This window comes from Hirundo rustica, chromosome 11, assembly GCF_015227805.2.
Source record: "Hirundo rustica isolate bHirRus1 chromosome 11, bHirRus1.pri.v3, whole genome shotgun sequence".
NCBI classification, from domain to species: domain Eukaryota; kingdom Metazoa; phylum Chordata; class Aves; order Passeriformes; family Hirundinidae; genus Hirundo; species Hirundo rustica.
This window is the reverse complement of record NC_053460.1, coordinates 1,625,463-1,650,923: the sequence shown is the minus strand read 5'-3', so window position 1 is coordinate 1,650,923 and position 25,461 is coordinate 1,625,463. Positions and strand designations below refer to the sequence as shown.

The following is a 25,461-nucleotide window of genomic DNA, read 5'->3' as shown; positions in this document are numbered from 1 at the left end:
AATCGGATCCGGCCCCCACCACGGAGTGGGGGGTTTGTCCTGGCAGCATTTTCGGGATGTTTGGCATTCGGGAGACACCCGAGGAATGTGTGCCGGGGAGGGCAAACAGAGCTGCGAGGGGGCAGAGCCGCTCCTGCGGGAAAGGCGTTTGTGCCGCGCAAAGAGCAGCTGGGGCTTCCTCCGACACCTTCCCGGAGGGATTGACATCCTCCCAGAGCACCTCCCGAGCTCTGGGACTGCAGCCAAGCGGGATTTGGGGGAAGGGGCGGCATCCGCGGCTCTCCCCATCCCCATCCTCATCCTCATCCTCATCCCCATCCCATCCCATCCCATCCTCATCCCATCCCCATCCCATCCATCCCCATCCCATCCCCATCCCCATCCCCATCCCCATCCCCATCCCCATCCCCATCCCATCCCATCCCCATCCCCATCCCCATCCCCATCCCATCCCATCCCATCCCATCCCATCCCCATCCCCATCCCCATCCCCATCCCCATCCCATCCCATCCCCATCCCATCCCATCCCCATCCCCATCCCATCCCATCCCATCCCATCCCATCCCATCCCCATCCCCATCCCATCCCATCCCCATCCCATCCCATCCCCATCCCATCCCCATCCCCATCCCATCCCCATCCTATCCCCATCCCCATCCCATCCCCATCCTATCCCCATCCCATCCCCATCCCATCCCCATCCCCATCCCATCCCATCCCATCCCATCCCCATCCCATCCCATCCCCATTCCCATCCCATCCCCGTTCCCATCCCCTCGCCCAAAGCTGGCTCCGCGCGGGCGGCTCCTTTCAGACACCTTTGCTTCCCTCTGCAGGAAAACTCCATAAATTACAAGTTGGCCTCCCTGAATCCTTTTATCCCAAAAAACCCGCCCCACTCTGGACCCCAGCAGGGACGGAAGCGCTGCCGGGGGTGCCCAAGTTCGCGTCTGCACAACGCGGCCTGCCACAGCCGCTTTTATCTCCATCGCTTGGCTATTATACTTAATCAGGAAAGGAGGGATATTATACATTATTTTATTATTTTATTTTTTTTTTTGAAATCCACTTTTCTTTTATGGATAGCAAATTATAATCGCTTTTAATTGAAAAAAAAAAATTTAAAAAAAAAAAAAGAAAAAGAAGAAAAGCTGATAATATTCTGCACCAAATTTCTGGCAGAGAATAATTAAGAGCGCAATAAATCCCCAAAGGAAATGCTCATTAATCTTGTCTTTCCGAAGCAAATTTCAGAGGAGAACGGATTGAGAGCGTTGCTAATAGTTGTCGGAAAGCTGACAGCTTAAAAGCCCCCCAAATCTGGCAGCAGTCCCCTCCTATCAGATCCTGTGGGGACGGGTTCAGGCTGGACGGGAGCATTTCCCGGCTTTGGGATGGATGGGAGACCCTGGGATGGGGCTGGGTGGGATGTGAGGGATCCGAGTCCGCAGGGACGGGCGCTGGCGGCGGCTCATCCCGGGATTCTGGGGTGACAGGATCAGCGTGGGTGGGTGGGCTCAGAGCATCCGTGCTGGATCCGCTGCTTCCCGTGGTCCTCGCGACACCTGTGGGTCTTGTTCTTCCCTTTGCTCTTGTGCTTCCCGTGGTCCTTGTGACACTTATGGATCTTGTGCTTCCCATGGTCTGTGTGCCACCACAAATCCCTGTTCTTCCCGTGGCCCTTGTGACACTTATGGATCTTGTGCTTCCCATGGTCTGTGTGCCACCACGAATCCCTGTTCTTCCCGTGGTCCTTGTGACACTTACGGATCTTGTGCTTCCCATGGTCCTTGTGCCATCCATGAATTCTTTTTCTTCCCGTGATCCTTGTGCCATCCATGGTCCTTGTGCCACCTATGGATCTTGTTCTTCCCATTGCTCTTGGGCCATCCATGGTCCTTGTGCCATCCATGGATCTTGTGCCACCCGTGGTCCTTGTGCCACCAAGAATCCTTGTTCTTCTCCCGTGCTCCCTGTGCCATCCTTAGTCCTTGTTCTTCTCCATGGTTCTTGCGACACTTATGGATCTTGTGCTTCCCGTGATCCTTGTGCCACCTATGGATCTTGTTCTTCCCATTGCTCTTGTGCCACCCGTGGTCCTTGTGCCACCAAGAATCCTCGTGCCACCCGTGATCCTTGTTCTTCCCGTAGTCCTTGTGCCACCCGTGATCCTTTTGCCACCTATGGATCTTGTCCTATTCTTGGTCCTTGTGTTTCCCACGGTCCTTGTGCCACCCGTGATCCTTGTGCCACCCGTGATCCTTGTGCTTCCCACGGTCCATCCCAGCCCCGGGTGAGATCCTGCCTCTCCATCACCCAAACCCCAGCTGTGTCCGGGTCTCTGGATCCCTTCAGCCGGAGCAGTTTGGGAAGGAGCACCAGGATTTCCCTGCCCTGGCTCGGATCCCCCTGTGATCCCTGCTGATCCCCCTGTGATCCCTGCTGATCCCCCTGTGCCTCATCCTGAGGTCCGGGATGAGACCTGCATGGAGGCAGCTCCCTCTGTCCCCCTCGCGCGGCTCACGGCATCCAAAGGAATTTCTGGATTTGCGATCCCGTCCATCCCCTGACCCCAGCTGAATCCTGGGATGTTTAATTGCGGGGAGCCAATTAATTCCTGTCAGTGATCGCTGTGCGAGCGCCCGGAGGCAGAACCACCCCCGTTCCCGGGCAGCCTCTCCCAGGGAGAGGGGCGGGATGCCAAAAGCGCGAGGAGCTCAGCGAGGCTTGGGTGAAAATCCCGGGATGTGCTCATCGCTCTCGGGTTTCCTGTCCCCGTTTGACCAGGGCTGGGAGCTTGGAGCAGACCCAGGCGCTGCAGGGAGGAAGGAAACGTGAGATTGGCTCGGGAATGCTGTCCTTGCCTGGGATTTTTTTGGCTTTTTTTTCTCCCGTTTTTAGGGGGTCACGGGAGGCTGGGAGGGAAATGCGGAGCGGGGGCTGATCCTGGGATAGTGGGTGGGGGAATGTGGGATCACAGGTCACTGGTGATGCCCAGGGTCAGCTGGGGGTGTGGAGGGCCCTGGTGTGGCCTCAGAGCTCCCCTTCTCCCAAATCCATCCTTTATCCCCACCTCCAGCAGCACGGAATAATTCCTCCCCTCCTGCCAGCGGCTCCCCTCAGCCTCCCGTGCCTCACGGGGGCTTCCAGGGACAAATCTTCCTCGCGTTTCAAACAAAAGTGAACCAGAGAGGGGAAAACGATGGCTTCGGGCTTCGGCAAATTCCCTCTTGGATAAGGAATGTTCCCGGGTCAGGCAGCCCTGGGGGTGGGGACATCTCCCATCGGGAATGTTTAACACCTGTGCGAGGCCCGAGGAAAGAGGAAAGGAGAAAGGGGAAAGGAAAGGAAAGGAAAAAGGAGAAAGGGGAAAGGAAAGGAAAGGAAAGAGGAAAGGAGAAAGGGGAAAGGAAAGGAAATACCTCAGGCCCCACTCTGTTTCCGTTCTGGGCCCTCCAGGGCTGAGGGATGTGCTCATCTCAGAGCCAGGGCACGGTGCCCTGGTGCAGAGAAGCGGGAAATGTTGGGAAAACCTGGAAGGGAGGATGTGGTGCCTCCTGCTCTGCCTGCGCCCAGCAGGATGGGGCTGATGGCCAGGGATGAGCTGCTCCCAGAGCCCTGAGGGACGCCAACACCTCCAGCTTTACCAGGGAATCCTGGAACGGTTCGGGCTGGAGCGGATCTTAACGCTCATCCCCTTCCACCCCTCATCTTCCACCAGCCCGGGGTGCTCCGAGCCCCGTCCAGCCCGGCCTTGGACACTCACAGGGATCCAGGGACAGCCACAGCTCCTCTGGGAATTCCATCCCTGTCCCTCCCCTCCCTCCCAGCCAGGAATTCCTTCCCAATATCCCGCCTGAACCTCCTCTTTTTCAGCTTAGAGCCATTCCCCATGCTCTATAAAAACACTTCCGTGGCCCAGCCTGGCGCCTGAGGAGTTGATTTGGATTTTTTTTTTTTTTTTTTTTGAACTCATTTGGAATTTCCACCTGCTCTGGGCAGCTCCTGCCCATCTCGGGGACCCCAGGGTCCCCTCCCAGCTGCTCTTTGTCACCAGGAGCCATCATTTCCGTGAGGCAGCCGCTCTGCCCCCGGCTGCCCCTTTTATCTGGGCCCCGTTAAATGATCTCAAATATGTGATACGATAAAGACAAACAAACACCCGCTCAATTCAGTCCACCCTAATGCCAGACTCTACTTTTACCCAAGTAATTAAGATTAATGCAGTCGATAATTTAGGAAGTATTCTTAAATGTACCCTTCTGGCAGCATCTAACATGTAATTTTACCTTCGAAGATTTATCGGAGCACTTAGGTAACAGATAGGTCCTCAGCAAACAGGAGCATTTAGGAGGAAAATGAAAGATTAATATTCCTTAAATAAAAGGCAGAAGAAGTCAGGCTTTATTCCAGCCCCACAAAGATGCTGCTGTCAGCCCCAGCCCCGCTGCCGATCCCCAGGGAGATTAAACCCAGCGCAGCCGCGGGCAAGGGAGGTCTCAGATGTCCCATGCCTCTGGATTTTTAGGGATGCAGCCGCTCCGAAGGGCACCGAAACACAGCGGGCCTCGTTTAGGGCGGGATTTGGGAGCTGCCTCTCCCTCGGGAGCAGCACGGGAGGATGGATGCAGCTCCTGGCTCTGTCCTTGCTCCCAACCCAGATTTCCCTGCATTCCCACCCCCCCACAGCAGCTCCCGGCCCCGCCTGGCACTTCCCAGCTGCTTCTCCCACCCCGTGATGGGCCAGGAGAAGCGGAGGTGACCCTCGGGAGAGCCTCCCCTCTCCCTGCCTCCAGCCACCCCATCTCCTGTCTCCTTTGGAGAACGCTCTGGTGGGGATGGGATGGGATGGGATGGGATGGGATGGGATGGGATGGGATGGGATGGGGCTGGAGCGAGCGTTGGGAGCTGACACCCAGCTCCAAGACCGGGAAATGCCAGCTCACCCTGAGCCATCCCTCCTCGGGGCTGGGATGGGCTCCAGCTGGGCATGAGCCCTCGCTGGTGCCTCCTCCTCTCCCCCATCCCAGCCATCTCCTCGGGGTTGGGAAGGGATCCTGGGCACGGAGCCGAGACAGTGGCTTGTGACACTGGTGTCTCCGGAGCTGCCAGGCTCAGCCTCTGCTCCTCCTCCTCTTCCTCCAGCCGAGGAAGGATCAGGCCTCTTCCCAAAACCTGCATCCCCAGTGACAGCTGGATCCTCACCAGTCTGCGAATTCAGGGCTGCTCAGGTCCAGCCCATCAATTTTGGATCATTGCGAGCGGGAAGGAAACTTCCTGAACGTCCTTCCAACTTCCCCGGGGCCAGAAAAATCCGCTGGAAATCGCTCCAGAACATCCAGGGCCGTGTCCATGCGTCCCTCCGTACCTGTGTGTGTCCCTGCATCCCCAAAACCTCTCCCAGCCTCTCCTCCAAGGTCCTTTTCAAGCTCTCGGCACCAAGACTCCGCTCCTTCCCGCCGGGGTTTCTCCCCAGGGGATGCTCCAGCCCAGCCATCCTCCTGTTTTTCTGTCCCTTTGGAGCAGCTTCCGTCCTTGGGGACGAGCAGGGATCAGGGCTGGCAGGGAAGGTGTCCCATCCCCCGGGATGTGATGCTCCCACTGCCGCCTCGTTGTCCTGGCAGGAAGCAGAGCCCCGATCCTGCTTTTCTCTGTGTGCCTGGGGAACGGGTTTGATGTGTCGGGATGGGATCCGTGGTTTCTTCTTCAGACTCCAGGCTGGAGCTGGGGCTGGCAGGGAGGGAACAGCGAGCCCGTGAAATTCCCATCTTCACCCCTCTGGAGGGGCAGGGAGGGTTGGGAATGGCAGGGGCGGGATCGGGAGAGGTTGGCAGCTCCCTGTGCCCAGAGCGTGCCCAGGGCTGGGCTTTGGGCTTTGGCCATCCTCAATTCCCCCTTCCTCCTCCTCCTCCTCCATCATTTCCTGCCTCTCAGGGATGCAGGGATGGAGCTGGGATGCAGCAGAGGGGCAGGCGGGATCCCACCTCCTCGATTTCCCCATTCCCACAGCGCCCAGGCAAAGCCTCCCGCCTGTGGGACCCGTCCGGGGTGGGAATTTCGGGGTGGAATCCCCCCCTTCTGGCGCTGAGCGCTCCCCACAGGCCGCGGCGCCGCAGCCGAGCCAAACGCGGATTCCTGACATATTTTCCTCTTTCCTTCGCAGCCAAGAAATTCGATTTTCATGGGAGGTGAGAGTGAGACCCGGCAGTAGCTGAGCACGGAGGGTGCCAAGGTAGGGGCCGGCTGACAGCACGGGCTCAGATGCTATTTTTGGGAGCCAGGCTCTCTCCTCCCCGTCCCTGACGGGCTCCGGGAATGCCTCTGGCTGCAGGGATAATCCAGGACCTTCCCTGGCCCCGAGGCTGCTCGATGGCAAGAGGGAGGGAGTTTAAAGGCACTGGAGAAGGGGCCGGTTCACAAGGGGAGGGATTTTTTCCCAGCTCCAGGCAAAGCTGGGTCAGGTTGATCTGTCTGGGTGGGATTTCAGTCCTTCAGGCAGGGGCCAAAAGGCTTTTTTTTGGGGGACAGAGTGTGTTCAGAGTCACCCTCGTGCCACGTGGGGCCACTGGGAGCCCACAGAGCCGGGGGGTTCCGTGTGGGATCCCCTCATGGAATGGCAGAATTGTTTGGGTTGGGAGGGACCTTAAAGCTCTGCCATGGCAGGGTCACCTTCCATTATCCCAGGCTGCTCCAAGCCCTGTCCAACCTGGCCTTGGGCACTGCCAGGGATCCAGGGGCAGCCACAGCTTCTCTGGGCACCTGTGCCAGGGCCTCACCCCCTCACAGGGAGGAAATTCTTCCCAAAATCCCATCCATCCCTGCCCTCTGGCAGTGGGGAAGCCATTCCCCGTGTCCTGTCCCTCCAGCCCTTGTTCCTTGTCCCCTCTCCAGCTCTCCTGGAGCCCCCTGAGGCCCGGGAATGCTGTTCCCACCCACCTCCCTCCCACCAGCGCAGCGAAGGGCATTTCCCTGGCAGTCGCCACCCAGTTGGCACCCTGAGCTTTTTTCCAGCCTCCCACTCCCACGCCTGTCCCTGATCCCGGAGCCGAGCCGCCACATCCCGGCTGCGACAGCAGCAGCTCCACGGAACCGTGGAACATCCTGAGCTGGGAAGGATCATGGATCCAGCTCCCGGCCCTGCACAGACCCCCCCAACAATCCCACCCTGTGCATCCCTGGCAGCGCTGTCCAAACCCTCCTGGAGCTCTGGCAGCCTCGGGGCCGTGCCCGGCACCCTCTGGGGGAAGAACCTTTCCCTATAAATCCAACCTAAACCTGCCCTGGCTCAGCTCCAGCCCTTCCCTGGGTCCTGTCCCCGTCCCAGGAACCCATCCCGGGCTGGTTTATTCCCCTTGCAGAGCCCCCCCAGCCCGAGCCCTGCCCGTGTCCCAGCGCCAGCGCTGGGCACCGTGCGGAGGCCGGGCAGGAACAGTCCCTGCCCGCCTAATCGGCTCCGGCGATAGAGCAGCGATAGGCGGGGGCAGCGCTCTCGGGCTCATTTCCAGCCGGAGCTGAGTCACCGCCGGTAACCGACTCGCCAAGGTCAGGCCGGGGAGAGGCCGAGCCCAGCGCTGAGCGCGGCTCTGCCAGGCCCCGTCCGCGCTCCGCCGGCCTCGCCGAGCCGCGATTCCCTCTGCCGGAGCCGCGGCTGGCGTTTCCCTGCGGAAATTCGGCTTTTCCCTGCCTCTCACCGCCGCATCCTGGCTGCTGGCTCCGGCGGAGCGAGGGTTTTGCCCCGCCGCTGGCTGTCCCCATCTCTCCGTGTGCCCGTTCTTGGGCTGTCCCCATCTCTCCGTGTGCCCCCTCTGGGGCTGTCCCCATCTCTCCGTGTGCCCCCGTCTTGGGCTGTCCCCATCTCTCCGTGTGCCCGTTCTTGGGCTGTCCCCATCTCTCCGTGTGCCCGTTCTTGGGCTGTCCCCATCTCTCCGTGTGCCCGTTCTTGGGCTGTCCCCATCTCTCCGTGTGCCCGTTCTTGGGCTGTCCCCATCTCTCCGTGTGCCCCCTCTTGGGCTGTCCCCATCTCTCCGTGTGCCCGTTCTTGGGCTGTCCCCATCTCTCCGTGTGCCCCCTCTGGGGCTGTCCCCATCTCTCCGTGTGCCCGTTCTTGGGCTGTCCCCAACTCTCCGTGTGCCCGTTCTTGGGCTGTCCCCATCTCTCCGTGTGCCCGTTCTTGGGCTGTCCCCATCTCTCCGTGTGCCCCCTCTTGGGCTGTCCCCGTCTCTCCGTGTGCCCGTTCTTGGGCTGTCCCCATCTCTCCGTGTGCCCGTTCTTGGGCTGTCCCCATCTCTCCGTGTGCCCGTTCTTGGGCTGTCCCCATCTCTCCGTGTGCCCGTTCTTGGGCTGTCCCCATCTCTCCATGTGCTCCCCTCTTGGGCTGTCCCCATCTCTCCGTGTGCCCCCCTCTTGGGCTGTCCCCATCTCTCCGTGTGCCCCCTCTGGGGCTGTCCCCATCTCTCCGTGTGCCCCCTCTGGGGCTGTCCCCATCTCTCCGTGTGCTCACTCTGGGGCTGTCCCCATCTCTCCGTGTGCCCGTTCTTGGGCTGTCCCCATCTCTCCGTGTGCCCCCTCTGGGGCTGTCCCCATCTCTCCGTGTGCCCGTTCTTGGGCTGTCCCCATCTCTCCGTGTGCCCCCTCTGGGGCTGTCCCCATCTCTCCGTGTGCTCCCTCTGGGGCTGTCCCCATCTCTCCGTGTGCCCCCTCTTGGGCTGTCCCCATCTCTCCGTGTGCTCCCCTCTGGGGCTGTCCCCATCTCTCCGTGTGCCCCCTCTGGGGCTGTCCCCCCACCCCGCTGGTTTCCTCCCTGCCGGGCTCCCCCGGGATTTTCACCCCGCGGGGAGGGCCTGGGGAGCTCCGGGCCGCCCCGGAGGCAGCGGGAGCCGCTTGGCTGCGGTGCCGGGGCGGTGACTCACAGCCCGGCTGGCACGTCGGGCTCCCGGCAGGACGGGACCTGCCCCGCCGAGCTCCGGGCACGGCTCTGCCCCGCCAGCCGGGCCGCTGCCGCCGCTGCTGGCCGCGTTCCCTGTCCCCGGGCCGCAGGGGGATGCCCAGGTGGCTCCCGGAGAGGGAGGATGCTCCAAAGCATCCCCCCTGGCAGCGCAGGCGGGGAGGGTTCTCCCTGCAGCCCGGCAGGAATCACAATGGGTCTGGAAGAAGCCAAATTCCCTTTCCACCTCCTCTTCCAGGAGCTGAAATGTCAAAATCCAAGGAGTGATGCCCAGTGGTGACCCGTGGAGGAGGCTGGGGATGTAAAGTCCCGATTTATTTTTTTTTTTAATTATTTTCCTGGGTTTTTCATCCCACGGCGGGGCGAACTGCGCTTGTGCCAGATCCACAACCCCTCGGGGGCTGGATGCAGGAGCTGCCTGGGGAATATCGCTTTAAATCAACACGCCCAGCGCTCCTTATCGATTGCCCCATCGGAGCCGCGTGAGGCCCCGGCTTTCCCTGCTCCCGGGGCTGCTGGGCCACCTCGGAGCCGTGCCCCGTGGCCACAGCCAGCAGGAGGGACCCCCAGGACCCCAGGGGACCCCCCCAAAGCCCCGGCAGAGGGATTTTAGCCAACAAACCCCCGAATTTACACCTTGCCCTTTTATCCGTGCGCCATCTGTGATTTGCACGGAATAAACCCACACCCGATCCCAGCCCGGGCTCTGCCACCGCCGGCAGGGCGCGGATGCCATCAGCAGCGGGACATTCCTGCTGTCCCCATCTCCGTCCCTCTGCCAGCACGGGGAGCGGGATGTTCGTGTCTCCTGGCACTCAGCTTCGCCACACGCCCTCCTCCTGCCCTTGCCGTGCAAATCCTGCAGCTTTCCAGCCGCACCGACGAGCCTTTCCCTGGCAAAATAAAATAAAATAAAATAAAACAACAACAACAAAAAAAAGGCTCCTTTATGTGGCTGAAAAGCCCGACTGTGATAATGTAGCGAGCGCTGGCCTTGGGTATTTTATCTTGGCAGGGAGCCTTTGCAAATTTAAACAGCAGCGAGCGCGCTCTGGAGTTGTGGCTGGCTGAGGCATAAGTGGGGCATTGTTTTCCCAGCAGAGCCCTTTGTGCCAAAGGGCCGCGTGTGAGCTTTGGCCGCGGAGCCGGCACGCTCGGCTCCCACCCTATCGCGCCCGGATCCGATTCACTCGGCAGGGTGTGAAACTGGGGAGGAATTCGGGCCTGGGAGCTCGAACCGGAGAGGGGAACCCCGGGAGCGCTGCTGCATCCCTGCAGGAGCAGCGGGGGGATGCAGCCGCCCCTCTCCACCCCGAATATTTGTAATTAATGCGGCGCTGGGGGCTCTGGGCGCTCACCCCGACAGAGTCCAGGTGGGAATGGAGAAGTGACCCACAGAGAGGCTGGAGAGTGCAGAGCCCTCCTCTTTTTCCTTGGAAAATCTTCTCTGCACGGGTCACTCCCGGGCAGGATGGGTGGGCAAAGTGGGGTTGGGATTTGTGGGAATTGCACCCAGCAGGAGAGGAATAAACTGAATTTCCTGCTCCTCGCCCCCTCCCAGCAGCGCCGTGCCTTGACCCACTGCAGCAGACGGTAAAGGAACATTTCTAGTGAGGGGAGGAGAAGAAAAAAAAAAAACCTCACTGTTTCCAGCAGACTTCTTTAAAAGAAAAAAGGGGGAAAAAAAAGTCTCCTTAAAGCAAAACTTTGCCCTTCTTTTCATTAAAACCTTCTCCATATAAAATCCTGGTGGCGCCTTTTAAAAGGCTGCGCTCGACTCGTGCTCCGCGTCCAGCCAAGGCCCCGAGGACTGGGTTGTAAAATCAGCTGGGAAATTCGGGGAGGACTCGGCTTTTCTGCTTTTGCCTCCTCCGTAACATCCGAAACGTCCAGGGCAACTCGCAGGGAGGGCGGTCAAGTCCTTCCTGCAGGGATTTCAGAGCCATGAGGGGCAGCTCCCGGGGGGAAAGAGGTGGAGCAAAAACCTTTTTTCCCTTCATCGGCGGGGACCTGGGGACAGGGGAACCTGAGAGCGCGGGCACACGGGGACACGGGGACAGAGAGCCCTTCCCAGGCTGCCTCTCCCAGCCCATCCCGACAGCCCTTCCCACTAATCCGTAGGTGGAGCTCTTCTGTCATCTTTTTCTGCTTATGTTGCTAAGAAGTAACCCAGAAATAGCTTTTCCAGCAGGGGAAAAAAATATTAAAAAGAAAAGAAAAGAAAAAAAAAAAAGTGCTGCCTCAGCAGCTTTCGGCAGAGGTGAACCGCTCTGAGCATCCTTTGAAGAGCCCGAAGCTGCGGGGCTTCACCCCGGGGTGGCGGGGTGGGGTGGGGGGGAGAGGCTGCGGTGCCCCCTCCTCCAACCGCGGTGCGAGAAAAAGGGGCCAAAATCTCTGACTGACTGACCCCCCGGCCTTTCCCCTCTTCTCTCCTGTTCCCCGCAGGTCTGAAAGGATGCGGCAGAGCCCCGCCGGCCCCCGGCACCCGCCCGCAGCCCGGCCCCGGGGAGCCGCGGCCCCTCTGCCGGTGCCCGTCGGAGGAGGACCATGCCCGTGAGCGGGGCGCGGCGGCTCGCAGCGGGGCTCTGTAGCCTTGTCCCCTCCTCGCTATCATGACTGGAGAGACCCAGCATGTTTACACCATCCCCGATGCTGAGGCCGGCCCCAAAGAGCCCGACAAGGACTTCGGCTGCCGTGAAGGCTGCGGGGACGAGGATGGCAGGGCGCTGGGCGGGGAGGGGACATCCCCCTTCCCCGGCCACAAGGACAAGGAGCCGCACGGCCAGCGGGAGGCCGTGATCCGGCCGCAGCAAGCGGGGAAGATCGACTTCAAATCCCTCCAGCGCAAGCCCAAGCTGGGCGATGACAGCGCCTGGGGAGAGGTCAAGGGCAGCGCCCTGTCCCCGCCGGGGAAGGGGCGAGCCCGGGAGCGCGGCCGGCGCTCGGGGAAAGGCGAGCGGGGCCACCAGCAGCTCTACCGGCTCAGCATCGCCGGCGCCCGGCCCAGCCCCACCATCGGCATCGCCTACCCGCAGCAGAAGGTGACGCCGCCCAAGAAGCCGGAGGTGACGCCCGCGGCCGGCAGCCACCGCTTCCACGTGCCCGGCGTCCCCCGGCGCGACGCCGAGCTCCGGCAGGAAGAACTGGGCTTCGGCCGCTGCTCCGCCGGTTATACCTCACAGCCCGGCCCTTCCCTCGGCCCCAAGGGGCAGCCCCCCGCCGCCGGCATCCCCCTCAAGAGCCCCGGCACCCACGGGCAGCTACATTATTTAGAGTTCCAGGCCAACCGGGCCGAGTCCTGGCCGTCCCCGGAGAAGAGCTTCGCCGGTGCTACCTACGGGATCTCGGTGCAGAAGCCCAGCTCTTTCTCCGAGGGCGGCAAAGGCGCTGTGCACGGCCTGGGGGCTTTGCCCTGCCAGTTCCCCTTCCAGCTGCTGCACGACCCGGGCAAGGAGACGTTCCGCGGCTCCGCGGGCAGCCAGGAGTACCTGGACGTGGGAATGGCCGCCGGCGCCCAGCTGGCTCCCGCTGCCTTCGCCTTCCACTCGTCCCCCCGAGAGTGGCCCGAGGAGCCGCTGGGCGGGGGCTCCTACGAGGGCGAGGGGAGGCTGTACGCGCTGCCCGCGCCCCCGCCGCCGCCGCCGCCCTTCCTGCACCCGCAGCGCGGCGCCTCGCCCTGCTGCAAGGGCAGGGCCGAGCATCCCGCCGACCCCACTGGTGCTCTCCCGTCGTCTGGTGCTATCGACCAAACCACAAGCACTTTCCAAGAAAGCCCAGCTGTCTTCCCGTCTAGTTTACACTCGCCCGCCATGCCGAAGCCGGTGGGGAAGGGGCAAGCCCCGGCCAAGGACGGCGTCCCCGGCCCGCGGCTGCTGGTGCAGAGCAGCCCCCTGAGAAGGGCCGTGCCGCCCAACTCCCTGTCCCAAGTGCACTTTCAGAGCAAGGCCTATTGCGGCTCCCCCGCGGGCAGCGGCGGCGCGGGAGCCGTGCCTTTCGAGACGAGCGTTCCCACTACGGCACCCACCCACCCCAGGCTTGTGCAAGCTTGGGAAGGTGCCACGAAGGCGTTTTCTCCCATGGACCAGAATTCAGCACCTTATTCAAACCCTGTTGGAAACCAGTTCTCATTCGAGTGCCAGTCTGGCCCCGAGCAGAGGCAGCACAGGCAGAAAAATGTCAGGCTGCCTTGGCAGCAGATGCACCTCCCTCCTGCCGTGCCCGGTGCCAACAGGCTGGAGCTGTCGAGACACATCAGCAGCCAGAAGCTCCCCTTCCCCCTGGGCACGTCGGACTGGCAGGGCAGCGGGAAAGCCCAGAAAGGGCCCCCCATAAGCAATTCTCCGGGGTATCACGGCAAAAAGCTGCTATCGGGGGAGAGCCTCCAGAGGGGGGAGCCCAGCGCGACGGGAGCGTTCCCCTTTGACGGTGGGAAGGAGCCAGGCTCTCCCGCCTGCGACTCCAGGAGCAAAGCCCTGTTCTACAGTATGGCTCAAGCAGCTCCTCCTCCCTCACGGAGCTCGTCGGGCTCAGGGCTGGTGCTGCCACCGTCAGCCTTGGTGGCTGCCTCCCCTTGCGAGTCCCCGCTGCCGTCCCCCGTCCCCAACCCCACGTGTGGCAGCACCTGCTCGTCCTTGTCCCCCGTGTCCAGCAGCCCACTCAACCCCGCCTTCGAGGACGGCCAGCTGTCCGGAGCGCTGACTGCCTCGCCCTTCTTCCAGCACCCCTGCCACGCCAAGGATGCCAACAAAGCCTTCCATCCCTCCGAGGTTCTGAGTCCCAGCCCGCTCCATTACCGCCCCCCGGACTCGGCCAAGCCCTTCAGCTTCCCTGCGGATGCTCTGAAAGACGACAGCCTCCTGAAATGCGCCCCGGCCAGCCCGTTCCACAGACCGGGCGGGGAGGTGGCCAAAGGAGGCTCGGACGGGCTGGACGGGGAGCAGCCTCCGCCGCCCTACTCCTCCCATCACCTGCTGGCCACCTCCCTGAGCAGCGCCAGCCTGGACCAGCTGGACGTGCTGCTGACCTGCAGGCAGTGTGACCAGAACTACAGCAACCTGTCGTCCTTCCTGCAGCACCGGCAGTTCTGCGCGGCACAGGGGGAGCCCAGGGATGCTCCCCGGGCAGCCGAGGGGCGGAGAACGCTCCCGCCGGAGCCCCACAAAGCCCCCGGCCCGGCGCTCTCTCCGGACCCCCAGGGACATCTGTTGGCATTAAACAAGGGCGACGACTTCTTGCTGGACGGGGAAGGCAAAAGCGAGGGCAAGGAGGACGCTCTGAAGGGCGGCCTCTTCCACGGCCTGGCCACCGGCTCCCTCCCGCTCAGCGCCTCCGACCTGGACATCGACGACGCCAAGCTGGACAGCCTGATCACCGAGGCCCTCAACGGCCTGGGGTACCAGTCGGATAACCCGGAGATCGACAGCAGCTTCATCGACGTGTTCGCTGACGAGGAGCTGCCGGGCGCGAAGGCGGCTGGAGGGGGCATGGCCCACAAGGCCAAGGAGGGCTCGGCCTCGGAGAGCAAATCCAAGCAGGCAGCGGAGGAGAAGGCGGCGGGAGAGGCCAAGGCCGGCTGTTTTTGTGAAGATGGCGGGGAGCAGGGGAAGAGAGGGGCGGGAAAGCAGCACCTTCACAAAGGGAGGGCGGCACGGAGGGCGGCCCCGCCGGAGCCGGATCCCGCGGCACAGGGAGCGGAGAGGACGGCCAGGCCGAGGGCGGGCAGGAAGAACAGCATCCCGCCAGCCGGCGCCTCCGGCCAAAAGCATCCCAGGAAACCCAGCCAAGACCCTCCCATGAGGAGCGAGGTGGGGCCGGGCATCGCCACCAAGAGCTCCAAGCCGCCGCGGTTCTCCATGAAGGACGCGAAGAAGCGGAAGCCCCGAAGCGGGACGTGGAGCAAGGAGCTCATCCACAAGATCGTGCAGCAGAAGAACAAGCTCCACAAGCTGCAGGTGAAGAGCAGCAAGCAGGCCCAGGTGCCCCAGGCCACCGAGAGACCGCTGGCAGCCGCCAAGGAGGGCGGGCTGCGGGAATACGACTACGTGTCCGACTCGGATGAGGAGGGGGCAGAGTGCAGCAAGCCCCGGGGCAGGAGGAAGCGTGGCACGGGGTTCATGGGCAGGAGCAGGTACGGCTTCAGCAGGAAACGCCTGGGCAGAAGTGAGAGGGCCAGAGAGAAAGACCCAGCCTGGAGCTACAGCAGGAAAAGGGACGGTCAGGAAAGGGAGGCGCGGGAGGACGGGCATGTCCCGAGTCAGGAGGATGCCGAGAAAGAGGACTGTGCACCCAGAGCGCGGAGGCGGAGCTGCCACTCAGCCGCTGGCAGCGACCACAGCGTGCCCAGAGAGATGGGAACGAGCCCACCCTGCGCTGGTGGGGCTGGGGACAGGGGCAGCACCCAGAGGAGGAGGCGCTCGGGCAGCCCAGCCCGTGTGCCAAGGACTCCCCTCGGCCCTCCCCAGGACGGCAGCCCAAAGACGAGCCAGGAGAGCAGAGAGGACATTCCCAGGGGGAGCAGGAGGGTTGGCTCAGCCAAACCTCTGCTGGCAGGCTCCAGGAGACGGCCGAGTGCCGAACCAGACGTTGCTGCCATGGACTGTGCGGAGGAGGAGCCGTCACCACAGCCCCAGGAAAGGCAAATTCCCGGCACGGCCACCCCGGGCAGGAGCCCTGCCGGCTTCTCCACTAAGGAGGGCGTGGAAGAGCCCCGAGGAGCAGCAAAGCTCCCTGGTGAGGCGGGAGAACCCACCCTGCAGGCTCAGGGCTCTCCTGAGCTCACCGTGGAACACCGGCGGCACCAGTTCGCCCCTTTCCCGAGTGAGGGGCTGAAGTACCACACAGAGGAGGTGATTGCTCCACCCCACAGCGGTAACAGATCGAGTCCTGGCCGTGGGAGCGCCACCTGCTCGGAAGCAGGAATCAAACACGCGAAGGGACAGGGGCTCTGTGACACTGGGAAGGATTATCCCGCCCCACCTCCCGCCTACGGGGGCGACGCAGTGGGAATGATGCTCACCGCCAAGGAGCCCGACCCCTACGTCAGCAGCGGCAACGCATTTTTTGATCCCAAAGGCCTTCCCGGCCACTACGAGGACAACCTCTTCCCAAAGCCCCCCTCCCTGGGCTCCTCCCACATGGACGACGTGTACCTGTGCCGGGACGACATCAGCGCCGGCCACTTCGAGCAGAAGCACTCCAGCATCTCCCCTTTCGCCACGGAAATGCCGCAGGGCAAGGTGTCCTCCCCTCTCGGCTTCGACTCCTCGTCGATATTCGGAGAGCTCCCGGTCCCCGAGTTCGACCCGTACGAGAGCAAGGATGGGTACGGGACGGGGTTCCCCGGGAATGCCGCCCGCAAGCCGCTGCCCTTCGAGCAGCCGTACCCGCCCTTCCTGCCCGAGAAAGACTGGTCCCTCATGGAGGAGGTGGCTCCCATGCTGCCAGAGGACATGGCCCAGTTCCACAGCCTCCCCGTGGAGAAGCCGCCAGCCAAGAAATTCCCCGAGGAAGGGGGTGTCCCCGGCGGCCAGCTCTCCCTGCCGCTGCCGGACAGGGTGGCGGATTACAGCGTGACTTTCATGAGCAACATTTCCGACGACGAGCTGGAGATCAAGCGCTTGGTCACGGAGCTGGAAAGCCAGCTGCAAACCAGCAAGCTGGACTCGGAGGTGTCCGTCACCCTCCAGAAATCCGAGCCAAACGCAGGCGCCCACCTGCCAGCGCAGGGGGCCGAGCGGTTCCCGGTGCTGCCGGGAGAGCCGGAGGCGGGCCGGGAGAAAGGGCTGTTTTTGGCAGGAGAGCTGGGCAGGTCGAGCCTCTGCCCTGGGGAGAGGCTGGCCGGGGAGAAGCCGGGCGTGGTGAGCGCCCGAGAGGACTACGAGAGGCCCAGGGAGCCCTGGCCGTGCCCGCTGGAGCTGGGCTCGCTGGGAAGCGGGATGTGCGTCCCAGCCCCGCTGGCCACAGACCATTTCTGCTCCAAGGACAACAGTGAGCAGCTCCAGGGAACTGAGCAGAGAGACCTCGGGAAGATGGAAAATGGGTCTTCTTCCAAATGTCTACCTGGCTCAAGCACAGCTGACCAGACAGAGGCTGCCATCTACACGGACCCTGTGACAAAAAGCCCTCCCCTTGTCACCGACTCCGTGTTCCCCGAGACCACGGGTGCAGCAGAAGTGACCAAAGACCCCCTGGCATCCCTGCCATGCCACCGCGATGCCAAGGGCTTCGCTGTGCCGGGGAAAGCAGACACTGATCCCGAGGAGCTGGAGAAGTTCGATGCCTGCCTTCCAAACCCTCCGCCTCAGTTTGGCTTTCAGCAGGATCCCGCCCCAGCCTCGGATCTGGCCTTTTCACCCCACGTCAGAGAGGTCCCAGATAGAGAAGAAAAGCCCTTAAGCAGGACTGAGCCCCCCAAAACAGTGAGAAACGCTGTGGATCTCAAAGTGGGCGAGGAAACAGAGGAGAGGAAGAGTCCCAACGCCTATCAAAGCCCTGGCCCCAGTGACAAAGCCTGCAAGCCCAAAGTGCTGCTGTTTGAGATGCTGAGTGTCCCCAAGGAGAGCGCCCGCCCTTCCCAGGAGGTGATGGTGGCACCCCAGGAGACCTCTGCCAACCCTCTGCAGCAGCTCCAGCTCTTCGTTGCCCGGACGGTGAAGAACAACGAGGAGGAGCTGTTGATGCCGTGCTTCCCCGGGCTGCTGGCTCCCGGCCACCCCTGTGCCACCAGCCACGTCCCGACGGAGCACAGGGAGCAGAGCGGTGCTGCCGTGGAAGGGGGAGATCAGACCCAGGGGGAAGGGGATATCCCCGCTGGAAGCAGCTCCGGAAATGTCGCTGCTGCTGGGAAAGAGGTGCTTTCTCCCGGTGGATGCGAGCAGCTGGAGTCGTTGGATGCAGAGGGCTCCTGCCAGGCCAAACAATCCCCGTCGGCAAAGCCGGAGCTGCAAAATAATGTAACAGAGCTGCAGCACTTAGCAAATGAAGGCCCGGAGCTGAGGGACATTAATATCCCTGCAGATGGTGTTTCCCAGGAGCGGAATGACCTCTCACCACCCGACAGCATCGCCCTGACCTCGCTGCCAGGGCAGGGGAGGAAAGATGATCAGCTCAGGGAAGAGCAGGAGGGAGATAACAGCAAAACGACCTTGGCATTTAGGAAACATGAGCAATCCCACCCCAGCCATGCTTTGCTGGGGGAAGAAACACTGGGCAGAGAAGAGGGAGAGAGGCTGGGGAGGAGCGGGGTGGGTAAGGGGGCACAGCACCCGGGCAGTGCTCCCACGAGTCCTGTCAGCCCCCCATGTCCCTCTGAGGGGGATCTCCCGCAGGATCACAGCTTGGGGATGGAGATAAAAGCCAGCACGGTCAGTGCAGATGTTCTCAGAGAAGGGAATGGCGAGTCGTCCCTCAGCGGCCGCCATTACACGGACTCTCCAGCCAGCCTGCTCTTGCCAGACAAATATTCCGACCTCAAACGCTTGCAGAGCAGTGGGGCCCAGCGGGGAGAGGTCCCCAGCTTCGGCACTCAGCTCTCGGGTGAGAAGAAATTCACCTCCTCCCTGCCTGCAGCCCCAAGCTCACTCGTCACCAAGAGCCGTCCTCCCGAGGCCAGCAGCCATCACACCCATCACGCCGTGAGCCCAGCAGAGCAGGGAACCTGGGGAAGGGCACACACCTTCCCTCCCTCGCTGCGCCGCTGCGGGGCTGCGCCGATGGAAGCGGCGGCGGAACGTCCCGGTCACCGCCCCGACGGCGTTTTGGGTACCTGCGAATCACCTGGGAGAGAGGGGCCAGCGAGACCCTGCCCTCTGCTGCGTGGTGATGGTCTGGTGGGCTCTGCCCTGGAGATGGGCGGTCCCCAGGAATGCCCTGGGAAGGACTGTCCTCTTCCCTGCTCGCCGCCTTTCCACCGAAAGGGTGTTGGGAAAGAGGTCCCCGAAAATGCCGGTGCTGATCTGCCGAATTCGAAAGAAAACCAAGGATGTGCCATCACAGACACAGTCACTAACTCCACCCCTCCAGAGACCCAGGGTTATCCAACCCAGCCCACAGCGGATCTCCTGCCCGTGGAAGGAAGGGAGGTCAACCTGAACCGAGAGAACGAGCTTGAGAACTGCTCCCATGGCAGGAATAAGCATCAAAGTGAACCAGAGGCTCTGTCCGATGTTTTCGCTGTTCAGGACGCGTCAGCTGCCATCAGCAGAGGTCCCACAAGGGCTGGAGACCTTGGTCCTGCTGAATTAAACGGCCACGATTTTTCAGGGACAGCAGAGGTGAGATTTGGTCTTTCTGAAACCACAGAGAGTGAAGGAAAGAGTTTAAACGGGGAGAAATCCAAAAGCCACTGGGCTGCAGAAGCTGGGGGTCGTGTGTTAAACAGCGTGGGCCAAGGAGAGGAGCACACACCCAGCAGTACTCCAGACCCATCCCGAAATGAACTCCACAAGGGGAAAAAGCCCGGTGGGTTCCCGGTGACCTGTGACATTTGTTCAGCCACTTTCCGGTCCAAGCCTGGCCTGACCAGGCACAAAGCTGTCAAGCACCAGGTGAAGAACGGTGGTTTGCCACAGCCCAGCAAGGCTCCCAGGTCTCCTCTGATTCCCGCACACAAGACATCAAAAGCAGCCCAGAAGGTGCCCAGAAGGAGCCTGAAGGCATCAGGCAGAGACAGAACCTGCACCGTTGAGCACACTCCCAGGAAAATACTCCCAGACCTGGAGAAAGAGCCCAGCACGCAGATGCAGGAGGTGGTCAGCAGAGTGCTCAGCGACCTCAGCGTGATCTCCCTGGAGATGTCCCAGGAGCTGCACCGCACTCGCGTCCTGCAGAGGGAGGTGAAGGCAAAGGGACCGCGCCCGGAGACGGGGGGATCGGGAGAGGCAGCGCCTGGGGAGCTGGATTCGGGATGGCAGGTCAGGAAAAGGGAAAAGGGCAGAAGGAGCCGAAGCAAAGACCTTAGAGAGGAGAACAGCGGTTCTGAGAAGCAGCTCAACAGGAAAGTGAGGCGAAGGAAAGCGAAGGTGCCGCCCTGCGGGAATGAGCCCGGTGGTCCCTGTGAGCTGGAGAAGAACACAGGTCCTGCTGCCCTGAGCTCCAGCCTGCCCGGCACCACGGAGGGCCTGCACCAGCCAGATGGTTGCACCACGGCAGAGGAGCAAAAGGGGACCAGCACAGCCCAGCACTCCCAAAACGCCAAAGAGCCCTCTTGTGCAGCCCTCGAGCCTGAGGAAGAGCTGGGCAGCAGGGTGGGGTCTCTAGAGGAGATGGCCAGCGAGGAATCAGCCGCAGGCACGGTCACCTGTCCTGGGGAGGTGGAAGATCCAGATGCCGTGGAGGACACGCAGGCTTGCAAAAAATGGACTGGCGTGTTGGTGAGGCAAGCGGCCAAGGGATGGGGCAAGGTGGGCACAGAGCAGGGTGGTGGTGCTGATGGCACAGAGGACGTGACGGCTGGGGCTGGGGACAGTCCTGCGGCAGGCAGTGACACCGGGAACTGGGGTGGTGCCCTGCAGGGTCCCGCAGCTCCTGCCGAAGGGGCTTTGCTGCTGGAGAGCCATGATTTGGGAGCCCCCCGGAATGTTTCTGGGCATGGTTCTCTGCAGCCCACGCCGGGGACCGGCCCTCCTCCTGCAGAGCCAAAGCGGTGGGCGGAGGCAGATGTGTCACCGGGCGGGGACAGCACGGCCACCTCGGACCTCCAGAGCTTTATCGACGATGACTCCACGTTCTCCCAGCTGTTCCCCGGGGACGACCAGCTTGTCCGGAGGAAGTGCACGCGGGTGTACGGGAAGCGCAGCAAGAAGCCCAGACCCGTCCCCGAGGCCGGCCTGCAGCCAGCGGGGGCCGTCGACCTCTTCAGCGTCCGCCTGGCTTCTGACCTCAGCGACACCAGCTCCTTCTGCGTCACCAGGGAGGACCCGTGCGAGTACGAGACCATCTCCGTTGACGATGCCCTGATGCTGAACATGTGCCACGGCAGCAAGGCGAAGAGCGGAGACGCTGCTCCGAACGGATCTGAAAGCATCGAGCTGAGGCTGGACCAGGAGACGGCCGACCAAGGGAGGGAGGACATCGACCTGGAGGACAACATGCTGGCCTTCTTGTGCCAAAACAGCCACGCGGACAGCGTCCCCGCCTTGAACATCTGGGGCGGTCTGGAGAAGGAGGGGGAAAGCCTCACTGCCGAGGACATGTTTGAGCCTCTGATGGACCTTGAGGATGAGCGCTCGCTCCCAGAAGTGAACTCCGAGCCCCCCGACCTGGCGGAGGAGCCCTACAGCGCCAAGGATAACGGGGATTCGGACTCGCCCGAGTTTCACACCATCGACGTTGAGATGCTTGACGCAAAGCTGAAAATGAGAGACGTGTGCTTCTTCAGCCCTTGCGAGGATCTTCCCGGCCATGGCGAGGACGACGCTGTGAGCTTGAAGCCAAAGTCGGGCAAGCACAGGAGCAAGCCGGAAGATGGGAAACTGGGGAAAAGCCGCGGGGAGATAACCATCAAAACCAAAGACAAGCAGTACAAATGCAAGGTCTGCTTCCAGTGGTTCCTGACGCTGGGGGAGCTGGACTTCCACAAGCTCTCGCACAACCCTTCCCCTCCTCCTACCTGCTACATGTGCGTCCAGCGCAAATTCAGCTCCCGGGAGCAGCTCCGGGACCACCTGAAGGAGAAGCACGCCAGGAACAAAGCCGGGCTGTGGGCGTGCGGGATGTGCCTGAAGGAGATCTCCGACGTCTGGATGTACAACGAGCACCTGCGGGAGCACGCCACGCAGTTCGCGCGCAAGGGGCAGGCGCAGAAGTCGGTGATGGGGCTGCCGGGCTGCTTCGGCGAGGACAACGCCGCCGTCACCCACTTCCTCAACACCATCATGAATCGGAAACCCGGCAGGTCCTCCCGGCACGGCGAGCCCGGCGGCCAGCACGGGGTCGGCAGAGAGAGCAAGAGCCCCAAGGAATTTCCCCCCGAGCAGGAGAAGGCGATGAAAGACCCCTTGGAAAGCAACGTCAAAGTGAAGCCACCCGCGCCCAGCTCCTCCAAAGCGTCCTCCAGCCCGTCGCCAGAGCAGGCGGCGAAAAGCGAGAGCGCCCCGAAATCCGTGCCCATGCACCCGGACTGCAAGGATCCTTCCCGGGATTGCCACCACTGTGGCAAACAGTTCCCCAAACCCTTCAAGCTCCAGCGGCACTTGGTCGTGCACAGCTTGCAGAAGATTTACTTGTGCCACAAGTGCCCCATGTTCTACCAGGAGACCAAAGAGCTCCGCAGCCACCTGAGCCAGGAGCACGGCGTGGTGGAGGAGAGGGAGATCAAGCACACCACCCTGTACGCCTGCGAGCTCTGCGCCGACGTCATGCACGTCATCAAGAAGTCCTTCATCTGCAGCATGTGCAACTACACCTTCTCCAAGAAGGAGCAGTACGACCGGCACATGGAGAAGCACCTGGCGGGCGGCAACAAGACTTTCAAATTCCGCGGGGTCATGAGGCCCGGCGCTGCCTGCAGGGAGAAGGCGAAGGAGGACGGATCTCTGCGGGAGGGAATGCCACCGAGCAAGAAGCGGAAGGTGGCTCAGCGTGGCAGCTCAATCCCGCACAGGTCACCGGTCCGCCTGGACCCCACAGGTGACCTTCAGCTGGTAGAAGCTGGAAGCCCCAGCCTGCAGGTTCCCACTGCCTCCTTCCCAACGGCACCCGGTGACCTGGGAGCGCCCCAGCCCTCCGTGAAAGCGGGAGTCCTGGTGGGTGACTTCTCGGAGCTCCTGGCAGAGATGGAGAAGTCCCCATTTGACCCCTTGCCACCACCGCCCTGCCTGTCCCCATCTCTGCCACCGGCTGCTGCGGGCAGCCCCGAGCTCGGCCACATCGCCGGCCTGTCCATCGAGGAGCTGGAGAAAGGAGCCTTTGATGGGAAGCCACTTCCTTTCTTGGACTCGCCCGAGTTCCCCATGGACCTCGCTGGCTTGGCTTGTCACCAGGCCACCAACCAAAACCTGTCCCCTCCCCTCCTGACGCAGAAACACGGCTGTGCCGACGCCCATAAAAAAACAAGCACAGGCAGCAACGATGAGTGCAGGGCCTGTGTCCTGGAGGATCCCAGCGCACACACCAACGCTGTGGATGGGATCCCTTTTCTCCAGCTTGCCAAGAAGGCCTCAGAGCTTCCTTCAGCCAAGACAGAGTCTCCACAAGCCACGGAGATGCACAAATGGGGCAGCCCCGGTGCCAGTGATGCCTCCGCCTGGGAAGGCGCAGCTAAGCCCGCGTCTCCAGGAGGTGCCCACCAGCCCCTGCCCCCGAAGGACAAGACAGCGTCACCCGCACTCACCAGAGCTTCCAAAGATTCGGCGCCTCCAAAGACGGCCGTGGGTAGTGAGGCCGCTCCCGGAGCGGGCAGCCCCGAGGAGGGTCAGCAGCGCATCTCAGGGAAGGAGAAATCCCAGCCTGAGGCTACGGACGGTAGCACCAACGCCAAGGACCAAGGCGGCAACCCAGGCAAATCCAGCGGCCACCAGCCCGGAGGCGAGGCGGCCAGCAACACGGCGAGACACGCGGAGCCGGGCAGAGCCGCCGGCAAGCTTCACCCCAAGAGGAGGAAAGAACACAAGTCCTTGAGCCACCGGGGCAGCTCCGGCTCCCGGGAGAACATGGAAGGAGACGGGAAGAAGAAGAAAGCCCGGCCACCGTGCCCGGCGAGGAGCGAGAGCGCCGCCGAGCTCAAACGTGGCGGCTGGAGCAACGCCGAGGCTCCCGCCCTGTCCCCCGGCAGGAGGGACACGCACTGCAGCAAGCTGGGAGCCAAGCCCAGGACGGGCCCCCAGCTGAAGAAGATGGTCCTGGACCCTTACAACCAGAAGAAAGGGGAGCTCCACCACGCCAACGGGGACGTGAAGCGCAGGAAGGCCATTCTGGGCAAGAGCCTCCACCAAGTGCTGGCCAAGGGGCCGGCGGCATCCCCGCGCGGCTCCTGGCACAATCCCCGCGCCGCCCGCGGGGCCAAGGCGGCCGGGCCGGCCAGCTACCGCAGCGCCGAGTCCCAGAACAACCTGCTCAGCCAACTCTTTGGGCAAAAATTAACCAGCTTTAAAATTCCTTTGAGAAGAGATACTTCAGAGTAATTTATGGAAGTGACTTACGGTGATCCTCAGCTGCTTTCATGGGGTTTGCAAGGGAGGAAATTATCAAAGCATTAAATTCGTTTGTGTAGCATGATTTCTCTGTCTAGCTTAAATGAACTTGCACTGCAGCCTCTGTGAAATAGTTTGCTTTGTGTCTACTAATCTACTTTAATTCACCTGATTTATCATGCAAATGCTAGAACTTTGATGTTGCTGATGATTTTCATGAACTGAAATTGTAATCGCTTTGGGCAGACTGAATCGTCGAGAGCAATTGCTTTATTGCAGAAGTGCTGAGGTTATAAGGATACTTGCAAATCTCAGAACCTTTTGAGTCTGTGTCTGTGTTATCTTTGTACAAAGTACTTGAAGAGATGAACTTCATTCCGTAGACGTCTTATTCATAAGGTGCAGTACACTGTAGAAAGCAAATTTTTTTTTTTTTTTTTTTGAAGATTTTGCACAAATAATCCCGTACAATTCATTTAATTGGGAGCTGGCCTAAGCGATGATAACAATTAAAAAATTAAATTAAGACCCGAGTGTCCTATATTTTGACAGCCATCCCTAAGAATTTTGTTTCTACATCGTCAAGAGAAGAACGACCTAGCTCTGGGGTTCCGGGGCTGTCGGAGCCCTCCAGAGGATGCTGCCACTCTTTGACCACTGTAGACGATGGGACTGGAGGAGAAGCGTCCCCGCGAGCAAACTGCACCTTGACACTTGTGACAAACTCTGATTTTTTAGGGTTTTTTTGGGGGGGTTGGGGTTTTTTTTGTGTGTGTGTGTGTGTGTGTGCACGCGTGCGTGGTTTTTTTCCTTTTTTGTTTGTGGGGGATTTTTGGGGTTTGGGTTTTGGGTTTTTTTTTTTGTGCAACGAGAAAACTGTGCCAATTTACCGCAGCGAAATCCGGTGCTGTCCGAGTGCCCTCAACGGTATCACTTCTAAACTCTCTTACTGTATCGACGTAGTGGCTCTGTAGGTATCCGCTTGTACTATGCAGTTACTGGTGCTATTCTTCATTTGTAATGTGAATACAGACTTCCTTGATTGAAAAAAAAAAAGGAGAATTGGTAGGAAGAAGCCGTTACCTGTCAAAAAAAAAAAAAAAAAACCAAACCAAAAACCAAAACTGAGCAGGAAAAGAGAAATAAAATTAAAAAATAAAAAATAAAAAAAAATAAAATAAAATAAGCCAACTCAAAGGGAAAAGTTTTCAGCTTTAGGGAGAAAAATTAACTTAAGGGAAAAAATCCAACTTGGGGGAAAAAATACAAATTAGGGGAAAAGTTTCCAGCTTTAGGAAAAGAAAAAAAATCTTTAGGGAAAAAAGTCCAACTTTAGGGAAAAAAATCCTCCATGCTGGTACTCCATAGTGTCGAAAAGGTTACGTCAC

General features: G+C 61.1%; 1 protein-coding gene and 1 long non-coding RNA gene across 2 annotated transcripts; both read left to right on the top strand.

Annotated features, from left to right (window-relative positions):
- The first annotated feature begins 2,654 nt into the window (after positions 1-2,654).
- Positions 2,655-9,836, top strand: LOC120757891 (uncharacterized). Its single transcript, XR_005702702.2, has 3 exons — positions 2,655-2,835; positions 6,165-6,233; positions 9,184-9,836. It is a non-coding gene; the product is annotated as an uncharacterized LOC120757891 (long non-coding RNA).
- Positions 9,837-11,513: 1,677 nt separating this feature from the next.
- On the top strand, positions 11,514-24,917 carry ZNF469 (zinc finger protein 469). The gene has a single exon (XM_040075277.2). The coding sequence runs from the start codon at positions 11,558-11,560 to the stop codon at positions 24,062-24,064; it is 12,507 nt and encodes a 4,168-aa protein (XP_039931211.1). The 5' UTR covers positions 11,514-11,557; the 3' UTR covers positions 24,065-24,917.
- The last annotated feature ends 544 nt before the right edge of the window (positions 24,918-25,461 follow it).

Bases quoted from the DNA above. Each gene is read 5' to 3' on its own strand.
- ZNF469 (XM_040075277.2), top strand. From the start codon at position 11,558: ATGACTGGAGAGACCCAGCATGTTTACACCATCCCCGATGCTGAGGCC.